This window comes from Chiloscyllium punctatum, chromosome 6, assembly GCF_047496795.1.
Source record: "Chiloscyllium punctatum isolate Juve2018m chromosome 6, sChiPun1.3, whole genome shotgun sequence".
Taxonomy (NCBI): Eukaryota; Metazoa; Chordata; class Chondrichthyes; order Orectolobiformes; family Hemiscylliidae; genus Chiloscyllium; species Chiloscyllium punctatum.
This window is the reverse complement of record NC_092744.1, coordinates 24,516,194-24,541,496: the sequence shown is the minus strand read 5'-3', so window position 1 is coordinate 24,541,496 and position 25,303 is coordinate 24,516,194. Positions and strand designations below refer to the sequence as shown.

Here is a 25,303-nt window from a genome sequence, read left to right as displayed (position 1 = left end):
GTGGGAAATCAACAGCACAATCTGCAATCTCATGGTCTGCATATACACCACTCAAACATTACCATCAAGCCAGGGGATCAACCTTGCTTCTATGAAGAGTGCAGGAGGGTGAAATGAGGTGTCAAACTGGTGAAGCTACCAAACGGGCCAATTGTATGCCAAACAGCACAAGCAGTGAGCGATGGGCAGTGTCAAGCTAAGTGTTCCCACAACGAAAAGAGCAGATCTAAGGTCTGCAGGTGTTTCACTTTGGTTAGGCAAACCAGAGCAGGTCTTACACAGTTAATGGTAGGCCCTGGGGATTCCTGCCGAACAAAGAGACGACCAGGTTCATGGTTCCTTGAAAGTGGAGTCATAGATAGGTAGGGAAGTGAAGAAGGCATATGGCATCTTGCTTTCATTGTTCATGATTTGGAGATGCCGGTGTTAGACTGGGGTGGACAAAGTTAAAAATCACACAACACCTGGTTAGAGTCTAACAGGTTTATTTGGAAGCACTGACTTTCGGAGCTACCTGATGAAGGAACAGCGCTCCGCAAGCTAATGATTTCAAATAAACCTGTTGGACTACAACCCAGTGTGATTTCTGACTTCATTGGTCATAACATTGATATAGGAGTTGGGACGTCATGTACAGGACAATGGTGAGGCCACTTTTGGAATACAATTCTGGTCACCTTTCTACAGAAAAGATGTCGTTAAACTTGAGAGGGTGCAGAAAAGGTTGACAAGGATGATGCCTGCATTGGAGGGTTGAGAGATAGGAGAGGCAAAATAGGCTGGAGCTAATTTCCCTGGGACATTGGAGGCTGAGGTGTAACCTTATAGAGCTTTATAAATTATGAGGGGCATGGATAGAATGAACAAGACCTTTTAACCAAGGTAAGGGAGTCTAAAATTAGAGGGCATAGACCAGAAGACCATACATCATAAGATCAGAAATTAGGCCATTCAGCCCATCAAGTCTGCTTTGCCAGTCAATCATGGCTGATACATTTCTCAACCCCATTCTCCCTCTTTCTCCAGTAAGCGTTAATCCCCTTGATACTCAATAACCTATCTAGCTCAGTCTTAAATATACTCAATGACCTGGCCTTCACAGCCTTCTGTGGCAATGAATCCACAGATTTACCACTCTCTGGATGAAGACATTTCTCCTTATCTCCGTTAAAAGGTCTTCTCTTTAATCTAAGGCTGTTGCCTCGGGTCCTCGTGTATCTTACCGATGGAAACATCTTCCCAGCAACTACGCAGTCCAGGAAATTCAGGATTCTGTATGTTTCAATTAGAGTCCCCCTCATCCTTCAAAACCCCATTAAGTATAGACTCGGAATCCTCAAACATTCCTTATACATTAAACTTTTCATTCCTGAGACCGTTCTCATAAACCTCCTCTGAACAAGCTGCAAGTCCAGTACATCCTTCCTAAGATGTGGGACCCAAAACTGCACACAATACTCCAAGTCTGGTCTGATCAGAGCCTTATACAGTCTCCGAAATATATCCGTTTTTATGTTCAAGTCTTCTCAAAATAAATGACATCATTGCATTTGCCGTCCGAACTACTGACTCAATCTGCAAGTTTACCTCAAGAGAATCCTGACCTAGAACTCCCAAGTCTCTTTGCACTTTAGACTTCTGAACTTTCTCCCCATTTAGAAAATAGTCCATGCCTCTATTCTTCCTATCAAAATGCACAACCTCACACTTTCCCACATTGTGCTCCATCTGCCACTTCTTGACCACTCTCCTAACCTTTCCAAATCATTTTGCAGCCTCCCTACCTCCTCAATGCTACCAGTCCCTCTACCTATCTTTGTATCATCTGCAAACTTAGCCAGAATGCCCTCAGTTCCTTCATCTAGATCATTATTGCATAAAGTGAAAAGTTGTGGTCCCAACACTGACCGTTGCAGAACACCACTTGTCACCAGCTGCTGTCCTGAGAAGGGCCCTTTTATCCCCACTCTCTGCTTTCTGCCAGACAGCCATGCTTCAATCCATGCTAGCACTTGCCTCTCACACCATTGGCCCTTATTTTACTGAGTAGCCTCCTGTGCTGCACCTTGTCAAAGGCCTTCTTGAAGTCCAGGTAGATAATATCCATTGGCTCTCTTTGTTCTAACCTGCTTGTTACGTTCTCAAAGAATTCTCGACGATTTGTCAGGCATGACAGCTCCTTGAGGAAATTGTGCTGACTTCACCCTACACTTCCAAGGTTTAAGGTGGGAGGGAAAAGATTTAAAAAGGACCTGATAGGTAACTTTTTCACATGGAGGGCGAATGAGCTGCCAGAAGTAGTGGTAAAGGCAGTTACAATTGCAATATTTAAAAGGAATCTGGATGGATACATGATGAGGAAGGGTTTAGAGGGAAATGGGCCAAATGCTGGAAAATGAGACTAGGCCAGATTGGGATGCCTCAACATGGATGAGTTGGGCCAAAGGGTCTGTTTCTGTGCTGTGTGACTCGATGACTATGTGCAGGTGAGGTAGATTGGCCATGCTAAACTGCCCTGTCATGTTCAGGGATGTGCAGGCTAAGTAGATTTAGCCATTGTGAATGGGTTGGGGGGGGATGGTGAGGAAGTGCCTCTGGAGGAATGGTCTTCTAGGTGCAGACATGATGCAATGAATGGCCTCTCTATACTGTAGCGATTCTAAAATGATGCTACGACTCACCATACAAATATAATAATTACAAGAGTAGATCAGAGGCCTGGAGTCCTGCAGGCCTCACCGCCTGAGTCCCCAAAGTCTGTCCATCATCTACAAGGAGCAAATCAGGAGTGTGATGGAACATTCCCCACTAGCACCACATCCATAAGCATCCACTCCTTCCATCATCAAACTCAGTAGCAGCTTTGTGTACTAACTAAAATATGCATGAAAGAAATTCACCAGAAATTCTTAGACAGCACCTTCTAAATCCACAGTCACTTCCATCTAGAAAGGCAAGAGCAGCAGATACAAAAACAAACTATGACCATGAAGTTCCCTCTCAAGCTACACACTTGGAAACATATCATCGTTCCTTCCTAGTCGCTGGTTCAAAGTCCTGGAATTCCCTCCCTAAGGGCATTGTGAGTCTAGCTACGTACGGATTGCAGTGGTTCAAGAAGGCAGCTCACCCAACACCTTCTCAAGGGCAACAAGGGACAGGGGAAAAATGCTGGCCAGCCAGAGACATCCATGTCTCACAAGTGAATAAAAACAAGATCAGAAACAGACAAAAACTTTTCAGAAATTTGATTGTGAGGCAAAATGGGCAAAGTAGAGCTCACAATCAGCTTTGCGAACAAGGCCTGACTAATTGTTTATTGAGGTAAAAACAATGACTGCAGATGCTGGAAACCAGATTCTGGATTAGTGGTGCTGGAAGAGCACAGCAGTTCAGGCAGCATCCAACGAGCAGCGAAATCGACATTTCGGGCAAAAGCCCTTCATCAGGAATAAAGGCAGTGAGCCTGAAGCATGGAGAGATAAGCTAGAGGAGGGTGGGGGTGGGGAGAGAGTAGCATAGAGTACAATGGGTGAGTGGGGGAGGGGATGAAGGTGATAGGTCAGGGAGGAGAGGGTGGAGTGGATAGGTGGAAAAGGAGATAGGCAGGTAGGACAAGTCCAGACAAGTCATGAGGAGAGTGCTGAGCTGGAAGTTTAGAACTAGGGTGAGGTGGGGGAAGGGGAAATGAGGAAACTGTTGAAGTCCACATTGATGCCCTGGGGTTGAAGTGTTCCGAGGCGGAAGATGAGGCGTTCTTCCTCCAGGTGTCTGGTGGTGAGGGAGCGGCGGTGAAGGAGGCAGTTCCTGCGGTGGCAGGGGAAAGTGCCAGAATGGGAGGGTGGGTCGTAGGGGGGTGTGGACCTGACCAGGTAGTCACGGAGGGAGCGGTCTTTGTGGAAGGCAGAAAAGGGTTGGGGAGGGAAATATATCCCTGGTGGTGGGGTTGTTTTGGAGGTGGCGGAAATGTCGGCGGATGATTTGGTTTATGCGAAGGTTTGTAGGGTGGAAGGTGAGCACCAGGGGCGTTCTGTCCTTGTTACGGTTGGAGGGGTGGGGTCTGAGGGCGGAGGTGCGGGATGTGGACGAGATGCGTTGGAGGGCATCTTTAACCACGTGGGAAGGGAAATTGCGGTCTCTAAAGAAGGAGGCCATCTGGTGTGTTCTACGGTGGAACTGGTCCTCCTGGGAGCAGATACGGCGGAGGCGGAGAAATTGGGAATACGGGTTGGCATTTTTGCAAGAGGTCGGGTGGGAAGAGGTGTAATCCAGGTAGCTGTGGGAGCCAGTGGGTTTGTAAAAAATGTTAGTGTCAAGTCGGTCGTCACTAATGGAGATGGAGAGGTCCAGGAAGGGGAGGGAGGTGTCAGAGATGGTCCAGGTAAATTTAAGTTCAAGGTGGAATGTGTTGGTTAATTGCTTCATCTTGGCTTGGCAACTGCAGCACCTGAACCCATCGGAATTGCAGGTCATCCCATGGGTTGGGCAGTACCTCATCCACATTGAAAATAGTCTTTAAGCATGTTGATGTGTGCTGGTTGGGCTATAGACATCATTTGGTTATGAATATCCACTGTTGATAACCCACCTGCTCTTTCCTGACCTCACAATCTGCCCACGGACAGTGATGGGCTTTCTTTCTTCGGTTTTTAGATTTTAGGTTTTATTTTCATGTGTACTCAAGTGCAGGATTACAGGAGGGCAGTGAAATGTTTACAATGTCGCCAATCACAGCACCATTTTAGGTACAAGGTATGGGTACAAATTCTTCAGTTCAAAAGGAGAAGAAAAAACAAATAATCTAAAAGTTCAACATTAACGTCCTTCTCAGTATAAAGTAGTAAATAAGAAATTAAGTTAGAAGTTCCAAATTACAGACTTTCTTTCGCCATGGGCCTGCAGACACTCCACACTGGGCTTTTTCCACAAGGGTATCTCTCCCCTGTGCTGGGCTCATTCTCTGTCCCACACTGGGCTCAATCGCTCTCTCCTCCTGCACTGGGCTGGCTCGAAGTCTCTCTGCCCCCACACTGGGCTGGCTCAATCTCTCTCTCCCCTCGCACAACGCTCGATCTCTCTCTCCTCCCGCACAGGGCCTGATCTCTCTCTCCCTCCGCACTGGGCTAGCTCAATCTCTCTCTGCCCCCACACTGGACTGGCTCGATCTTTCTCTTGCCTCACACTGGGCTGGCTCGATCTCTCTCTCCCCCACATTGGGCTTGTTCTCTCTCTCCCCCCGCACTGGGCTCGTTCTCTCTCCCCCCACACTGGCTTGATCTCTCTCTCCCCCTGCACTGGGCCTGATATCTCTCTCTCTTCCCGCAATGGGCTCAATCACTCTCTCTCCCTGCACTGACCTTGATGTTGCTCTCCTCCCGCACTGGGCTCAATCTCTCTCTCTCCCCCTGCACTGGGCTCAATCTCTCTCTCCCTCCACACTAGGCCTAACTCGATCTCTCTCTGTCCCCACATTAGGCTGGCTCGATCTCCCTCTCCCCCTGCACTGGGCTCAATCTCTCCCCTGCGTTGGGCTCGATCTCTCTCCTGCATTGGGCTCACTCTCTCCTGTGCATTGGGCTTGATCTCTTGATCCCTGGGCCTCACCACTGCCATCCAGCCACCAACCACTGTCTGTGTTCACCAGCTGCCTCCCAACAGGTAGCAGGCGTCCTGCTCTGATGCTGCTCCAGGCTCCCAGGCCCTTCTTCAGTACCACCGACCACCTGAGTTGTGCCCAGGCACACTAGCTGCCTCGTGAATGACCACCAAAGTCCTTGCTCTGGGCCCCAGACCCCACCGTTGCTGCTGCCTCCATGACCGAGCTCGCTCCAAAAGGTAGAAGAGATAAGAACCAAAAAGAAGGTAAGAAGCAAGAGAAGAAGAAATAAATGCTTTTGGAGCAGACAGGTTCTGGCTCAGGACCCCTACTCCATCTCCATCAGAGACTGTCGACTCTAGGTTTGACCATCAGATGTTTAGTTGTACCTGCTGAAGTGACACTTCGGCTAACTTGCTTAACATTCCTGCTGAAGGGCTTTTGCCCGAAACGTTGATTTTCCTGCTCCTCAGATGCTGCCTGGCCTGCTGAGCTTTTCCAGTAACCCTCTAATCTAGATTCCCTTAACATACTAACTAGCCCTGAGTCACTTTGTACTGTAAGTTCAAGAGATGTTTATCACAGTTTCTGGTATCGACGATTGTTAAAACCATAGGCACTGTCATGTCCAGGCTAGTAAAAATCAACTTGTTTACTAACTGCAGCACACTTCTCTCAGTCCACTATGCTCCAAGTGACCCCAGTAACATGGAAATTAAGACCTTTATACCATCAGGTCAATGACAAAATACAGTGATGGTATCGTCAGCATGTCTCTTAAAGGTGCATTTCACACTAGCTGCAAGACATATCACAATACTGTCAGAACTCCTCTACCTTACGTCGCGCTCTCCACCTTTCTCTTCATTTTCAAGTCACTGCTTCTGTGCTTGCTTTTTCTTCAAGCTTTTGATTGGCTGTCCCTCTATAGCCTTGCAGTGTTGGGTCCAACTGTGTCTCAGTATCCATCCTGTTCCAAACACTGCGGTGATGCAATGTAACTGAACTAGTAACAACCTTGTTCTATGCTGTAACACTCCTGTGAAGCAGTTTGGAGTGCGCTAACATTTAGAAAGGCGTTATATAAACACAAGTTGTTGTTGAATTGTCCTTTCCCAGCTCTGGGCTTCATATACAAAGTTAAACAATGGCAAGAAACCAACATTTGCCATCACATATTTATTTATAAACCAGTCAAAACGCAAGAGAAGCTCAGGTATTTGAACCAGTGGCTGTTTAGACAAGGTGATCTTGAACTATTGATATGCAGCAGTTAGCAGCACATCACCACCTTCCATGGCATTCACAGATGGGAATAAATACTGGCCTTGCTGCTGCCAACCATATCCCATAAACAAATGTAAAAGAACACACAAGGACGAGTTCAGTGCAATTTGCTCATCCCACAATTGGGATGCTTTACAGAAACAGTTTGACATGTCACCTCAGAAAACAGAGTCAACACAACTTAGTGTGAATGAATAGGTCAAGACTTGATGAAGCAATAGGTTTCCCTATGATTCAAAAAAGGAAGCCACGTCTCACAAAAAAATGTGCCAGGTCACGTTATAAATGAGTCAATGCCTGCTTCAAATATTATTTCTCAATAACATGCATCACATGAGGATACTGGTACAATAGCCCATAAGATGGGATTGTCAACATTGTTGAAATTCTAACACATTATAAATGGATCAGAATTATTTTATCCATTAAAAAGATCTGGGCCAAAACTTATATTGCACCTAAAATCATTCAAACTCAACTGGCCACTAGCAAACTGCTAAGTTTTTTTAAAAATTCACTCACAGGATGAGGGTGTCTTTGGCTAGGCCAGCATTTATTGCCCATTCCCAATTGCCCAGAGGGCAGCTAAGAGTCAACCACTTTGCTGTGGGTCTGGAGTCACATGTAGGCCAGACCAGGTAAGGATGGCAGATTTCCTTCCCTGTAGAAACCAGAGGGGTTTTTCCTGACAATCAACAATGGAATCATGGTAATCATTTGAATTTTAGATCCAGATTCTTTTATTGATTGATTGAGTTATTGTTGGCACATGTACAGAATAACAGAGAAAAGTGTTGCTTTGCTTGCTATACAGGCAGATCGTACCATAAAAAGTGCATCATAGTAGCAGAACACAGTGCAGAGACCAGAATTAACATTTGAGAGGTCTGTTCTAAAGTCTGATAAAAGGGGAAGAAACTGTTCTTGAATCTATTTGTATTCAAACTTTTGTTTCTTCTGCCTGACAGAAGAGTGTGGGAGAGAGTATAACCAGGGTGGGAGTGATTGTTGATTATGTTGGTTGCTTTCCCGATGTAGTATGGATGGAGTCAGTGGATGGAAGACTGGTTTGTGTGATGGACTAGGCTGTGGTCATGACTCTGTGTAGTGTTTTGCATTCTTGGGAAGTGCAGTTACCATACTTCACAGTGATACACCCAGATAAGATGCTTTCTCTGGTGCATCTAAAAAAATTGGTAAGAGTTTTTGTGGACATGTCGAAATTCCTTAGCCTCCTGAGGAAGTAGTGACTTTGTTGTGCTTTCTTGACCATCTGTCATAGCAAGATTTGAACTCCACAAAAAGGTTCACTTCCTAGCTTATCTCTCCACACTTCAGGCTCACTGCCTTTATTCCTGATGAAGGGCTTTTGCCCGAAACGGCGATTTCGAAGCTACTTGGATGCTGCCTGAACTGCTGTGCTCTTCCAGCACCACTAATTCAGAATCTGATTTCCAGCATCTGCAGTCATTGTTTTTACCTTCCTGGATTAATAGTCTAGCAATAACATCACTAAGTCCTTGCCTACCCCTAAACCACTCCTGCCTGCAGCTGTTTGTTGTGTATATATTGGCTGTTGCATTTCCTATGCTATAATAGTCCCCACACTTCAAACATTAATAGCTTCATTGACTGTGAAGCACTTTGGAACATCCCAATGTTATGAAACCATCACTAGCTTCCACCCACTCCCCCATACCCCCAAAGAAATCCAAGTTCTTCCTTTTAACATGCCCACTGGACTGAAATTAGGTTGAAAACATTGGATGTTTTCTCATCCATCCACCAGCTCAGCACTGTAACAGAAATGCTAGACTAAAGGAGTAAGTTCAATGCACTGACTACCTGCTTCTGAGTCCATAGGTTCCAGGTTCAAGCCCCACTACTGGACAGTCCAGGTAAGTGAAGATAAGTGGTCTCCAGCTCAGAATATTGGGTTGATAAACACAGTTGTATTCACAAGTATGATTATACATCAGTGATCAAAGGCTTGTCCTGTGTAGCAGGTGATACAGAACAAGATGGTATTCTTAACTATGAGGAGAACAGCCTAGAACATTTGAAAGACATAGGTAAGTGGGTGGCAAATGAAATTCAGTGCAGAGAAGAGTGAGGTGATGCATTTTGTAAGGAAGAACACCTAGAAACAACACAAAATAAAGAACGCAATCCTGAAAAGGGTGCAGCAATAGGAGAACCTGACTGTATATCTGCATTAGTCATTTAAGTAATAGAGTCATCGAGTCACAGGCCCTTCGGTCCAACCAGTCCATGCTGACCACAATACCAAACTAAACTAGTCCCATCTGCCTGCACTTGGCCCATATCCCTCCAAAACATTTCTTATTCATATACTTATCTAAATGTCTTTTAAATGTTGTAACTGTACCCACATCGACCACTTCCTCTGGAAGTTCATTCCACACACAAAACAGTCTGAATAAACAAATTGCTACTCATGTCTTTTTTAAACCTTTCTCCTCTCACTTTAAAAATATGCCCCTAGCCTTGAAATCCTCCCCCTAGAGAAAAGACATCTGCCACTCACCTTATCTGTACCCCTCATGATTTTATAAACCACTATAATATCACCCCTCAACCTCCTACACTCCAGTAAAAAATGTGCCAGCCTATCCAACCTCTCCTTATAACTCAAACCCTCCATTCTTGGCAACATCCTGGTGAATCTCTTTTGAACCCTCTCCATCTTAGTAATATTCTTCCTACAACAGGGTGACCAGAACTGTACACAGTAGTCCACAACAGGTTTCACCAACACCTTATACAACTTCAACATAAAGTCCCAACTCTTAAAATCAAAGGTCTGATTAATGAAGGGAAACATGCGAAATGCCTTCTTAACCAAACCTGAAAGAATTATGTCCATGAACCCCTAAGTCTCTCTGTTCTACAACACAAACATGGTGCTACTTTTAATAGTTTGTTTTACCAAAATGCAGTACCTTGCATTTATAAATTAAACTCCATCTGCCACTCTTTAGCCCATTGACTCAAACACAGTCCATTGAGTCATAGAGATGTACAGCACAGAAACAGACCCTTCGGTCCAACTCATCCATGCCGACCAGATATCCCAACCTAATCAAGTCCCATTTGCCAGCATTTGGCCCATATCCCTCTAAACCCTTCCTATTCGTTTGCACATCCAGCTGCCTTTTAAATGTTGCAACTGTACCAGCTTCCACCATTTCATCTGGCAGCTCATTCCATACACATACCACCCGCTGTGTGAAAAAGTTGCCCCTTAGCTCCCTTTTAACTTTTTTCCCTCTCACCCTAAACCTATGTTCTTTAGTTCTTTACTCCAACCCAGGGAAAAGACCTTGTCTCTTTACCGTATCCATGTCCCTCGTGATTTTATAAATTTCTATAAGGTCACACATCAGCCTTCGATACACCAAGGAAAACAGCCCCAGCCTATTCAGCCTCTCCCTGTAGCTTATATCCTCCAATCCTGGCAACACCCATGTCAATCTTTTCTGAACCTTTTCAAGTTTTACAACATCTTTCCGATAGGAGCGAGACCAGAATTGCACACAGTATTCCAACAGTGGCCTAACCAATGTCCTGGGCAGAAGTGGGCACTGCAGATGCTGGAAATCAGTCACGGTTAGAGTGATGCTCGAAAGACACAGCAGGTCAGGCAGCATCCAAGGAGCAGGAAAATCTATGTTTCATCAGCCTGATGAAGGGCTTTTGCCCAAAACATCGATTTTCCTGCTCCTCGGATGCTGCCTGACCTGCTGTGCTTTTCCAAACAACCCTAACTAATGTCCCGTACAGCTCCAACATGACCTCCCAACTCCGATACTCAATACTCTGACCAATAAAGGAAAGCCTACCAAACATCTTCTTCATTATCCTACCTACCTGTGACTCCACTTTCAAGGAGCTATGAACTTGCACTCCAAGGTCTCTTTGATCAGCAACACTCCCAAGGACCGAACCATTTGCTCTGATTTGCTTTTCCAAAATGCAGCACCTCACGTTTATCTCAATAAAGCTCCATCTACCACTCCTCAGCCCAATGGCCCATCTGCTCATGACCCCGTTGTACTCTGAGGTAGTCTTTGCTGCCCACCAAGCCTCCAATTTTGGTGTCATCTGCAAATTTATTAACTATATCTCCTACGTTCACATCCAAATTATTTACATAAATAGAACCATAGAATCCCTATAGTGTGGAAACAGGCCCTTCGGCCCATTAAGTCCACACCGACCCTCCGATGAGTAACCCATCCACTCCTATTCCCCTACCCTATTATTCTATATCTACCTCTGACTAATGTACCTAACCTACACATCCGTGAAGACTATAGGCAATTTAGATTAGATTAGATTAGATTAGATTACTTACAGTGTGGAAACAGGCCCTTCGGCCCAACAAGTCCACACCGCCCCGCCGAAGCGCAACCCACCCATACCCCTACATCTACCCCTTACCTAACACTACGGGCAATTTAGCATGGCCAATTCACCTGACCCACACATCTTTGGACTGGGGGAGGAAACCGGAGCACCCGGAGGAAACCCACGCAGACACGGGGAGAACGTGCAAACTCCACACAGTCAGTCGCCTGAGGCGGGAATTGAACCCGGGTCTCTGGCGCTGTGAGGCAGCAGTGCTAACCACTGTACCACCGTGCCGCCCATCTAACCTGCACATCTTTGGATTGTGGAAGGAAACCAGAGCACCTGGAGGAAACCCACGCAGTCACAGGGGCAAATGTGCAAACTCCACACAGACAGTCAACTGAGGTTGGGATCGAACCTGGGTCCCTGGCACTGTTAGGCAGCAGTGCTAACCACTGAGCCACAAAATGATGAAAAGCAGTGGCACCAGCACTGATCCTTGTGGCACACCTCTGGTCACAGGCCTCCAGTCTGAAAGGCAACCCTCCACAACTCTCTGTCTTCCACCTTCAAGCCAGTTCAATTGATCAAGATCTCTTTGTAATCTAAGGTAACCTTCTTCACTGTCCACTATGCCAACAATCTTTGTGTCACCCATAAACCTACTAATCATGCCTTCAATATTTTTATCAAATTGATTTATATAAATAACAAACAATAGTGGACCCAGAATCAAACCCTGTGGTACATCGCTGGTCACAGGCCTCCACTGTGAAAAATAATCCTCTGCCATTATCTTCTGTTGCCTTTTGTAAAACCAATTTTGAATTCAATTGGCAAGCTCACTTTGAATCCCACATGATCTAACTTTACTAATCAGCCTACTAAGCGTAACCTTGCCCTTGGCTTTACTAAAGTCCACACAAACAATGTCTACCGCTCTAATCTCAACAACTTTTTTGGTTACTTCCTCAAAAAACCCAATCACATTTGTGAGACATGATTTCCTCACACAAAACTATTCTGACTATCCCTAATCATTCTTGCCTCTCCAAATGCATGTAAATCTTCTCTTTCAGAATCGATTCCAACAACTTACCCACCACCGATGTCAGACTCACAGGTCTATAGTTTCCAGGCTTCTCCTTACATCCCTTCTTAAACAAAGGCAGAACATTAGCCAATCTCCAGTCATCTGACACTTCACCTGTAGTTATAGACGATACAAATGTTTCTGCAATGGGCCCTGCAATTCTCTCCCTAACATCTCACATACGCCTGGGATAAAATAGATCAGATCCTGGAGATTTATCCACCTTTATATTTGCTAAGACCTCCACAGCTTCCTCTTCTGTAATGGGAACTGTTTTCAAAACATCAATATTTATTTCCCTGAGTTCTCAAGTGTCAATTTCTTTTTCCACAGTTAAAGCTGATATGAAATATTCATTTAATATCTCTCCTGTTTCCTGAGGTTCAACACAAAGATGACCTCTTTGATATTTAAGGGGCCCTACTCTGTAGTTGACAGGACAGGTTGAGAGAATGATTAATAAAGCAGAGGGTATCCAAGGGTTTATTAATTGAAGCGTAGAGTGCAACAGCAAGGAGGTTATGGTAAACTTGTATTAGATTCTACATTAGAGTGGTGCTGGAAAAGCACAGCAGTTCAGGCAGCATCCGAGGAGCAGGAAAATTGACGTTTTGGGCAAAATCCCTTCATCAGGAAAAGAGGCAGAGTGCCTGCAGGGTGGGGAGATAAATGAGAGGAGGGTGGGGGTTGGGAGAAAGTAGCATAGAGTACAATAGGTGAGTGGGGGAGGGGTTGAAGGTGATAGGTCAGGGAGGAGGGTGGAGTGGATATGTGGAAAGGAAGATAGGCAGGTAGGACAAGTCATGGGGACAGTGCTGACTTGGAAATTTGGAACTGGGGTGAGGTGGGGGAAGGGGAAATGAGGAAACTGGTGAAGTCCACATTGATGCCCTGGGGTTGAAGTGTTCCGAGGCGGAAGATGAGACATTCTTCCTCCAGGCGTCTGGTGGTGAGGGAGCGGCAGTGGAGGCGGCCCAGGACCTCCATGTCCTCGGCTGAGTGGGAGGAGGAGTTGAAATGTTGGGCCACAGGGCGGTGTGGTTGATTGGTGTGGGTGTGTCAGAGATGTTCCCTAAAGCGCTCTGCTAGGAGGTGTCCAGTCTCCCCAATGTACAGGAGACCGCATCGGGAGCAACGAATACAATAAATGATATTGGTGGATGTGCAGGTTAAAAACTGTGATGGATGTGGAAGGCTCCTTTAGGGCCTTGGATGGAGGTGAGGGGGGAGGTGTGGGCACAGGTTTTGCAATTCCTGTGGTGCAGGGGAAGGTGCCAGGAGGGGAGGGTGAGTTGTTGGAGGGCGTGGACCTGACCAGGTAGTCATGGAGGGAATGGTCTTTGTGGAAGGTGGAAAGGGGTGGGGAGGGAAATATCCCTGGTGGTGGGGTCCATTTGGAGGTGGCGAAAATGTCGGTGGATGATTTGGTTTATGCGAAGGCTGGTAGGGTGGAAGGTGAGCACCAGGGGGGTTCTGTCCTTGTTACAATTGGAGGGGTGGGGTCTGAGGGCGGAGGTGTGGGATGTGGACGGATGCATTGGAGGGCAACTTTAATCACGTGGAAAGGGAAATCATCCACCGACATTTCCGCCACCTCCAAACGGACCCCACCACCAGGGATATATTTCCCTCCCCACCCCTTTCTGCCTTCCACAAAGACCGTTCCCTCCGTGACTACCTGGTTAGGTCCACGCCCTCCAACAACCCACCCTCCCATTCTGGCACCTTCCCCTGCCACCGCAGGAACTGTAAAACGTGCGCCCACACCTCCTCCCTCACCTCTATCCAAGGCCCAAATGGAGCCTTCCACATCCATCAAAGTTTTACCTGCACATCCACTAATATCATTTATTATATCCGTTGCTCCCGATGCGGTCTCCTCTACGCTGAGGAGACTGGGCGCCTCCTAGCAGAGCGCTTTAGGGAACATCTCTGGGACACCCGCACCAATCAACCACACCGCCCCGTGGCCCGACATTTTAACTCCCCCTCCCACTCTGACGAGGACATGCAGGTCCTGGGCCTCCTTCACCGCCACTCCCTCACCACCCGACGCCTGGAGGAAGAACACCTCATCTTCCGCCTCGGAACACTTCAACCCCAGGGCATCAATGTGGGCTTCACCAGTTTCCTCATTTCCCCTTCCCCCACCTCACCCTAGTTCCAAACTTCCAGCTCAGCATTGTCCCCCTGATTTGTCCTATCTGCCGATCTTCCTTTCCACCTATCCACTCCACCCTCCTCCCTGACCTATCACCTTCATCCCCTCCCCCACTCACCTATTGTACTCTCTACTTTCTCCCAACCCCCACCCTCCTCTCATTTATCTCCCCACCCTGCAGGCACTCTGTCTCTATTCCTGATGAAGGGATTTTGCCCGAAACATCGATTTTCCTGCTCCTCGGATGCTGCCTGAACTGCTGTGCTTTTCCAGCACCACTCTAATCCAGAATCTGGTTTCCAGCATCTGCAGTCATTGTTTTTACCTAAACTTGTATTAGATGCTAGTTTGGCTTCAGCTGAGTATTGGAGTCGAAAGGTGTGGCACTGGAAAAGCACAGCAGGCCAGGCAGCATTCAAGGAGCAGGAGAGTTGACGTTTTGGGCAGGAGCCCTTGTCATGTGACTTGTCATATTGAATGAGGCATTCCTGCTGAAGGGCTTATGCTCAAAATGCAGATTCTCCGGCTCCTCGATGCTGCCTGATCCACTGCGCTCTTCCAGCTCTGACTCTCCAGCATTTGCATTCCCTACTTTCTCCTGCAGCTGAAGTGTTCTTTAGGAGAGATGGGAAGACATTGGAGAAAGTGCAGAAGATGATTATGAGAATGGAATCAGGGATATGGTATTTCTATTATGAAGACAGATTGGAGAAAATGGGTCAGTTCTGCTTAAAGAAGAGGGATCTGATCGAAGTTTACAAAATCATGAAAGATCTGGTAAATAAGGAGAAGATGTTCTCATTCTTATGGGAATTGAGAACGAGAAAACACAAATTTAAACTATTTTGCAACAGAACATGATTTATAGATGCCGGTGTTGGACTGGGGTGTACAAAGTTAAAAATCACACAACACCAGGTTACAGGCCAACAGGTTTAATTGGAAGCACACTAGCTTTCGGAGCGACGCTCCTTCATCAGGTGGTTGTGGAGGACACAATTGTAAGACACAGAATTTATCGCAAAAGTTTACAGTGTGATGTAACTGAAATATATATAAATTGAAAAAGGCCTGGATTGTTTAAGTCTCTCATATTTTGGAAAGAACTGAAACCAAGAAGTTCATTCTAAAAGATGAGACACTTAACAAACAAATCAGGTCACTTTTAATATATAATTTCAATTACTTCACACTGTAAACTTTTGCTGTAAATTCTGTGTCTTACGACCTTATACAGTATTGTCCTTGACCACACTGTCTTTTTCTGGGTGAATACTGACAAAAAGTATTCATTTAGCACTTCCCCTCTCTCCTCGGACTCCACGCACAACTTCCCAATACTATCCATGATTGGCTCCAATCTTTCTCTTTTATTCATGATATACTGAGAGAAAGCTTTAGGGTTTTCCTTGATCCTATCTGCTAATGACTTCTCATGTCCCCTCCTGGCTCTTCTTAGCTCTCTCTTTAGGTCTTTTCTGGATAACCTGTAACTCTCAAGTGTTCTAACTGTGCCTTCATGTCTCATCCTAATATAAACCTTCTTCTTCCTCTTGACTTATTTAGTAAACCACAGCTCCCTTGCTCGACCACTTCCTCCCTGCCTGACAGGTACATACTTAAGATTAGAGTGATGCTAGAAAAGCACCGAAGGTCAGGCAGCATCCAAGGAGCAGGAAAATTGACCTATTGGGCAAAAGCCTTCCACATCCATCAAAATTTCATCTGCACTTCCACATATGTCAGTTATTGTATCCATTGCTTCTGACGCAGTCTCCTCTACATTGGGGAGACTGGATGCCTACTCGCAGCGTGCTTCAGAAAACGTATCTGGGACACCTGCACCAATCAACCCCACCACCCCGTGGCCAAACATTTCACATGCAGCTCCTAGGCCTCCACTATCGCCACCCACCTCACTATCCGCCGCCTGGAGGAAGAACTCCTCATCTTCCACCTCAGGACTCTTCAACCCCAGGACATCAATGTGGACTTCACCAGTTTCCTCATTTCCCCTTCCCCCCCACCCCACCCCGCAACCTTCCAGCTCAACACTGTCCTCTTGACCTGTTCCATCTGTCAATCTCCCTTCCCACCTATGCGCTCCACCCTCCCCTCTGACTTATCACCTTCACCCCCACTTCCATCCAGCTATTGCACTCTCAACTGCCTTCCCCCAGCCCCAGCCCCCTCCCATTTATCTCTCCACCCCCTGAGGCTCCCTGTCTCAATCCTGATGAAGGGCTCCGGCCCAAAACGTAGATTTTCCTGCTCCTCGATGCTGCCTGACCTGCTGTGCTTTTCCAGCACCACTCTAATCTTGACTTTGATCTCCAGCATCTGCACTACTTACTTTCACCTTGGTATATACTTAACAAAGGTACACAGTAGCTGGTCCTTGAATAAGCTCCACATTTCAACTGTGCCCATCCCCTGTAGTTTCCTTCCCCATCCTATGTATCCTAAGTCTTGCCTAATCGCATCAGAATTGCCCTTGCCCCAGCAATATCTGCAGTATATACCTATCCCCTTTTATTGCTAAAGTAAACATAATCAAACTGTGGTCACTATCACCAAAGTGCTCACCTGCCTCCAAATCTAAACACCTCAACACTGATATGAGGAGAAACCTTTTCATGCAGTCGGGAACTAGGGTCTAGAAAACACTGCCCTAGAGTGTGCTGGAGATAGGTTTGATCTAGTTTCTAAAAGAGAATTCGGTGGTAATTTGGAAATGAACTATCTTACAGTGAGAAGGCAGGAGAACAGCACTGGGTGAGGTGCTCATTTGGACAGCCAGTGCATACTCAACGGACTGAAAGGCACTCCGCACTGTGATCCTCTGCCTGTTGGTTAGGAGTGACCACATCTAATTCCTCCTTGTATGGGTTATGAAAGCTCACAAAATCATTCCCATTACACCAGGATGACTATCCCCACCATCATCTGCAAGGAAGATGATCAAAAACAGAGAAGGAGCTTTCACATTGCAGTCTGTCAGCATTTCAATCAGCCTGTGAGTACTTCATACTACACTACATGAGTATAAGTGTGAAGACAGCAAGGCCCATTGCAGCACATAGGTGAGACCAACTAATAAAGCACAGACCACAAGAACACCAGAGAGAGAGCAATCAGGAGTAGACCATTCGGCCCAAGGGTCTGCTCCATGATTCAATGCGATAATGACTAAATATGGGCTTGAACTTCACTTCCATGTCCATTCTCCAAGAGGTCAAAAATATTTCAAATTTTAAATGATGCATTTTAAAAAGCATTTTTAAACATCTTAAAAATGTAAGGCCCAATACTAAATAATTATCAATGATACGACAGTGATTCTTGTGCATGTATCGTGGAGTAATATGGCATTGAACTAGCAATCCAGAGGCTCAGGCTGATATTTGGGGGTGGGAGGAGGGGAGTACAGGTTCAAATCTCACAATGATAGCTGGCTATTAAACTAATGAACCTGGAATTATTAGTTTTAAAGTAGTGATGGAAAAGGACAGACCAGATCTAGAAGTTGAAGTTCTAAATTGGAGGAAGGCCAATTTTGATGGTATTACGCAAGGTCTCTCAAAAGCTGATTGGGCACAGATGTTCACAGGTAAAGGGACAGCTGGAAAATGGGAAGCCTGCAGAAATGAAATAACAAGGGTCCAGAGAAAGTATATTCCTGTTAGGGTGAAAGGAAAGGCTGGTAGCTACAGGGAATGCTGGATGACGAAAGAAATTGAGGTTTTGCTAAAAAGAAGGAAGCATATGTCAGGTATAGACAGGATAGATCAAGTGAATCCTGAGAAGAGTATAAAGGCAGTAAGAGTATTCTTAAGAGGGAAATCAGGAGGACAAAAAGGGGACATGAGATAGCTTTGGCAAATAGAATTAAGGAGAATCCAAAGGGTTTTTACAAATACATTAAGGACAAAAGGGTAATTAGGGAGAGAATAGGGCCCCTCAAAGATCAGCAAGGCGGCCTTTGTGTGGAGCCGCAGGAGATGGGGAAGAAGCAAAATACTTGTTTAGTATCAGTATTTACTGTAAAAAGGGACATGGAAGATATAGAATGCAGGGAAATAGATGGTGACATCTTGAACAATGTCCATATTACAGACGAGGAAGTGCTGGATTTTTTGAAAGGCATAAAAGTGGATAAATCCCCAGGACCTGATAAGGTGTAACCTAGAACTCTGTGGGAAGCTAGAGAAGTGATTGCTGGGCCTCTTACTGAGATATTTATATCATCGATAGTCACAGGTGAGGTGCCGGAAGACTGGAGGTTGGCTAGTGTGGTGCCACTGTTTGAGAAAGTTGGTAAGGACAAGCCAGGGAATTATAGACCAGTGAGCCTGACGTCAGTGGTGGGCAAGATGTTGGAGGGAATCCTGAGGGACAGGATGTACATGTATTTGGAAAGGCAAGGACGGATTAGGGATTGTCAACATGGCTTTGTGCATGGGAAATCATGTCTCACAAACTTGATTGAGGTTTTTGAAGAAGTAACAAAGAGGGTTGATGAGGGCAGAACAGTGGGCATGATCTATATGGACTTCAGTAAGGCATTTGACTGGTTAGCAAGGTTAGATCTCATGGAATACAGGGAGAACTAGCCATTTGGATAGAGAACTAGCTCAAAGATAGAAGACAGAGGGTGGTGGTGGAGGGTTGTTTTTCAGACTGGAGGCCTGTGACCAGTGGAGTGCCACAAGGATCGGTGCTGGGTCCTCTACTTTTCGTCATTTATATAAATGATTTGGATGTGAGCATGAGAGGTATAGTTAGTAAGTTTGCAGATGACACCAAAATTGGAGGTGTAGTGGACAGCGAAGGAGGTTATCTCAGATTACAACAGGATCTTGATCAGATGGACCAGTGGGCTGAGAAGTGGCAGATGGAGTTTAATTCAGATAAATGTGAGGTGCTGCATTTTGTGAAAAAAAATCTCAACAGGATGCATACACTTAATGGTAAGGTCCTCGGGAGTGTTGCTGAACAAAGAGACCTTGTAGTGCAGATTCATAGCTCCTTGAAAGTGGAGTCGCAAAGACAGGATAGTGAAGAAGGCATCTGATATGCTTTCCTGTCTTGGTCAGAGTATTGAGTACAGGAGGAGGGAAGTCATATTGTGGCCGTACAGGACATTGGTTAGTCCACTGTTGGAATATTGCATGCAATTCTGGTCTCCATGCTATTGGAAAGATGTTATGAAACTTGAAAGAGCTCAGGAAAGATTTACAAGGATGTTGCCAGGGTTGGAGGATTTGAGCTCTCGAGAGGGGCTGTTTTCCCTGGAGTGTGACCTTATAGAGGTTTACAAAATCATGAGGGGCTTGGATAGGATAAATAGACAAAGTCTCTTCCCTGGGGTGGGAGAGTCCAGAACTAGAGGATTTGGTTTAGGGTGAGAGGGGAAAGAATTAAAAGAGGCCTAAGGGGCAACCTTTTCACTCAGAGAGTGGTACGTGTATGGATTGAACTGACAGAGGAAGTGGTGGAGGCTGGTATAATTGCAATATTTGAAAGGCATCTGGATGGGTATATGAATAGGAGGGATTTGGAAGGATATGGGCCGGGTGCTGGCAGGTGGGACAAGATTGGGTTGGGATATCTGGTCAGCATGGACGAGTTGGACCGAAGGGTCTGTTTCCATGCTGTACATCTCTATGACTCTATGAAAGCTAGTCTCAGTAATAGTGACCATGAAATTTCCATTGATTGTTATACCAAAAAAATCCTCTCCGTTTTACTTTAGGAAAGGAAATCTGCCATTTCTGCCTGCACATCACTCCTGACACACAGCAAAGTGGCTGACTTTTAGCTGCCCTCTGAAATGCCGGAACAGGCTGCTCTGTCGAGACATTGTTTTTTTATTCATTCATGTGATGAGGGCATCACTGGCTAGGCCAGCATATATTGCCCATCCCTAATTATCCGGGGGCAGTTCAAAATCAACCACATTGTTGTGGGTCTGGAGTCACATGTAGGCCAGACCAGGTAAGAATGGCAGTTTCTTCCCCCAAAGGATATTAATGAAGCAGGCTGAGGAGTGACAGATGGAGTTTAATTTAGATAAATGTGAGGTGCTGCATTTTGGGAAAGCAAATCAGAGCAGGACTTATCCACTTAATGGTAAGGTCCTAGGAAGTTTTGCTGAACAAAGAAACCTTGGAGTGCAGGTTCATAGCTGCTGCTTGAAAGCGGAGTCGCAGGTCGATAGGATAGTGAAGGCAGCATTTGGTATGCTTTTCTTTATTGGTCAGAGAATGGAGTACAGGGGTTGGGAGGTCATGTTGCAGCTGTACAGGACATTGGTTAGGCCACTGTTGGAATATTGTGTGCAATTCTGGTCTCCTTCCTATTGGAAGGATGGAGTGAAATATGAAAGGGTTCAGAAAAGATTTACAAGGATGTTGCCAGGGTTGAAGGATTTGAGCTATAGGGAGAGGTTGAATAGGCTGGGGCTGTTTTCCCTGAAGCGTCGGAGGCTGAGGGGTGACCTTATAGAGGTTTATAAAATCATGAGGGGCATGGATAGGATAAATAGACAAAGTCTCTTCCCTGGGGTGGGGGAGCCCAGAAATAGAGGGCATAGGGTGAGAGGGGAAAGATATTGAAGGGACCTAAGGGGAAACTTTTTCATGCAGAGAGTGGTACGTGTATGGAATGAGCTGCCAGAGGAAGTGGTGGAGGCTGGTACAATTGCAACATTTAAAAGGTATCTGGATGGGTAAATGAATAGGAAGGGTTTGGAGGGATGTGGGCCGGGTGCTGGCAGGTGGGACTAGATTGGGTTGGGATACCTGGTTGATATGGACAGGTTGGGCCAAAGCGTCTGTTTCTGTGCTGTACATCTCTATGACTCTATCTATCATTATTGGATTAACAGTCCAGCAATAATACCACTAGGCTGTTACCTAGTGCTGGCTTTGCCAGTGTCACCTATTCAAAGAATAAATTAAAAATGAAGTGGTACAGAATTCTTAAATCACAGTCCTGTGACTAAATACATTTCTCCTCATCTCAGTCCCATACATCCGAGAATATACCCTGATGTAAAACAAATCAGAATCCCTGCTGGTTTCTGAACCACAGGTCCTTTTCTTTCTTGGGGGGGGGGGGGGGGGGAATGGGGAGAGTAAGATTTGTTTGTTGTTCTTTCCATGCAGAACACCTCATTGATTTGGAAGGAAGGGCAGGCAGGGACTCGCTCCCAGTAAAACAGATCGAGATTCCCGCTCCACCCAACATGACTAAGACAAGCTGGAACCAACCTCCCGCAGCTCCAACCCTGGAAGACAGTGGCCATGTAATTTCCACATTCCAAGGCAGAGGGACAGTATCAGATCTCGAACATGACACTCGTTGACCTGACTGGTTTCCTTCAAACACACCGACATGTTTTGGCAATCAGAGGGGGGCTGCTCGACAATCAGCTTTCCCTTTCCATACTATCCCACCTATTCAACTCACTTGTGGTTGAGTTTGTATTCAGCCAACTCCTCCACACGTCAGAACACAGAAAGAGGCTATTCGGCCCGCCCAGATGTGGTTGACAATTGCTCCCCTCCGTCCCTATATAAGCCAGTGGCTCCAATCTCGCCCATTTCCCTCACCCAATTCAACCCAGAATATCTGAACCGCTAAACTCAACCGACTGACCTTCGGGTTGAGGATGACAATGACTTTGTGCATTTACATAGCATCATTCATGTACGACAAGGTGCTCATCGCGAAACAGATTTTGGGGCTGAGCTCCATAAGGAGACGTTGGGACATACAGCCTAAAGCTGGATGGAAGAAATTGGCTTTAATGATTGTCTTACACCTCTGGTCTCTGAGTGATCCTTTCAAGAGCGGTTTTCAGAATCAAGGGGTCATGCTGAAAACACACAGTTCCCAAAGGTAGGGCGATGCAGTTCCTCAGGAGGCGAGAATTGGAAGGGGGCAGTGATCTCGGACGGCCGGACTGAGCTTTCAGAGAGACGAGACGGTGGAAAGAGATGAAAACAAAGCAAGGATCCCTTCTTTTGGCAGAGAGTGACAGCTCGGCTGAAAGACTTCACAAATCCCCTGCTGTCAGTTTGCCAAGTTTGGCAGTGAATGGAGGGAGGCAGCGCTTTGTGAGTTAACCCGTGCCACTTCTGCACTGGCTGCCTCACTTGCCCCGAGAAACCACACAAGCAGGAACTGGGAGAGAGGGCACTGAACCTGAAATCTCGACTTCTTCCCCCTCCCCCATCAGCATGCGCATTGACACGACAGTCTCTTTGAAAATGCCACAGAGCAGAATTGTTCAGACATGCTATAGCAAATCAAGAGATAATTAGCCAGAAAGCTCCTTCAGTGCTTTGGAACAAAGCCCTACATTACACTCCGAAGTGACTCCACAAGAGATTTCTTTTTGATAAACAAAGGGAATACCACCATTGCCAAATTCCACAACAACCCCCCCCCCCGTGATTGTCAGTTTCCCCTCCTCATACTCTTCGCCACTCCAGCCCCACTCCTTACCACTCAGTCCAACTCGTCCCCCCCCCCACCATTCCCATCCGTGCAGTCCCTCCCCCCGTCTCCTCTTGGTCTTTTCTCCTGCCTTTCTCACCCAGGCACCGTTACACATGTACAATAACCAACATGGTTTGATAAGAGAGGTCATGACAGGTCGTTTAAAATATTCAGGACTCTCTCACTCTCTCTTCTGACCAGATGCCCATTAGTGAAATGTCCCAAGTTTCGACAGGCTATTTTAGATTCACAACAGGAGTGATCGTGTTTTGTATCGAAACGATTCCTTCCCTTGGAAGAATTATGTTAATGAGCGCCTGTCGCTGATGACAGCTTCTATGGCTGTAGCCATTAACCAACAGAGGGTCTTGTACTTAGGATTCACATCGAGATGGAATCTCTCATCCGCAAGCTTTCCCTTCAGGACCCTTTGAACACTACTTCCATACATGCAAATGCATTTTGTATATGTTGAATGAAACAGCACGATATCCCTGGCCCGGATCCTCTCCCATTATCCAGTTGTATTTTCTTCTCTCTCTGTGTTACTATAACAGCTGAGACTGCCCCATACCTGGTCTCTAACCAGCAATCTCAATTTCACGGAATGCTTGAAAACATTAGGGATTTTCTGCGGAGAAAATTGAGGAAGCTTTTTTTTAACGGGAGACTCTGCAAAGGCATGTCGTGAAACACTGTCTAGATTTAAGAGCGCACACAAACACACACAAGGCAGCAAAATGCCTTCAAATTGATATAATTCACTGCGGGAATGAAAGAAGGTGGTGTGTGTGGGGGGGGGGGGGGAGGGGGGGGAGGTGTAGTCGATGAATGAAAAAAAATCTAAACAGGTTCCATTTCACCCCATTCATTGTGACATTGCGTACAGTGAGCTTAATGGAATGATGAGCTCAATACTGTACACATAAACACAAGCAGCTCGGTTCAAACGTGCTATTTATTCTATTGTTCTGCCAACTGGCTACAATTTTGAGACAGGGCAGGAAATATAGATTGTAACATCGCACATCTTTGTGACACACAACTGCTACATCGATGTGTTGGAGATTGTGACAGTACTACGGAGGGAACAATGTATCTCCCGGAAGAAAGCAAGATCTGACACAAGGAGAGTTCTGATCTGGGTCACTTACCCTCAGAGCCGAGAGGTCGATTTCATCCAGGCTTCTCGCTGGAGAGTCGCTCGCCATGTTAATTTCACCCGAAAACTAACACAGCCAGGAGCTTAGTCCTTATCTCTCTCTCCTCTCTCTCTTCACTGCTGGGCTTTATAACGATTTAAAACATATCCTTCCGCTCAATGACAAACAATCAGCAGGACAGGTCTTTCACATGTGAAAAGAATAAGGGCAGAGGGGGAATGGTTTTAATTTGTCCTAATTTCTGGTGACACCACAGGAGGCAGGGAGTTAAATTACTGCAGTCCTATTCTGTGATGGGTCCTGTTCAGAACAACTGCTCTCTGCAAAGCGCCCACACAATATATAGCACACACACACACACATAGAGCAGGCTCTGCAGAATCTGTCAATCACAGCATCCGGGGAGGAGACAAACAGCAACACGCCGGCTGGAAACCTACTTTGCTTTCAAGAAACTGCAACCAGTCTTGAAGAGCATATTATCGCTGCGAGGAACAAGCAGTCTGGCCACAACAGCAAAAGCATTGGCATGGCAGGCCGCTTCCTTCAACAAGAATCGCTGTTCAGGACCTTGCACTCCCCCCACTTGAAATGTCACGTTCCTGAAACACTTCACCCATCTGTTGCCGAGGCGAGGGCTAAATTCTGGGAGCAGGTTGCACAGGCAAGGTTTGCAATTCCCCTGGGGGCTTGAGGGACGTGTAAGGTTATCAGCGGCAGGCAGCAATGTGAAGTTGAGGGTAGTTGGCGAGGAGGGGCCAGGTGCTGATCCTGATTCCTATGTTCAGCCCCCGGACTTTGCGTTTTGATACAAATGAGTGAGTGGTTCGACCAGTTCAGAGGGCAATTATTGGTATTAGTCTGGAGTCACATGTAGGCCAGACCTGGTAAGGGTGGCAGATTTCCTTCTCTAAAGAACTCTAATAAGCCAGATGGGTTTTTATAACACTGACCACTGTCATGACATCATTACTGGGACGAGTGTTGTGTCCAGTTTTGTTAATAAAACTGAACTTTCACTCGCTACCATGATGAAATGTAAGCCTGTACCCTCAGGAGCTTGGCCATTGCAAGTTGCATACGCCAGCCATCCTGACTTGGAACAATATCCCTGTTCCCTT

General features: G+C 46.1%; 1 protein-coding gene across 8 annotated transcripts in view; it reads right to left on the bottom strand.

Annotated features, from left to right (window-relative positions):
- Positions 1 to 24,743, bottom strand: part of LOC140478784 (TRAF2 and NCK-interacting protein kinase-like) — a 245,463-nt gene extending 220,720 nt beyond the window's left edge. Inside the window, exon 1 of one of the 8 annotated variants that reach the window (XM_072572152.1) lies at positions 24,174 to 24,743. In XM_072572152.1, the coding sequence (XP_072428253.1) occupies positions 24,174 to 24,230 (57 nt within the window). In that variant the 5' untranslated portion in view covers positions 24,231 to 24,743. The remainder of the gene's footprint in view (positions 1 to 24,173) is intronic. The other 7 variants (XM_072572154.1, XM_072572155.1, XM_072572160.1 and 4 more) reach the window with 7 other exon arrangements.
- Between the last annotated feature and the right edge of the window lie 560 nt (positions 24,744 to 25,303).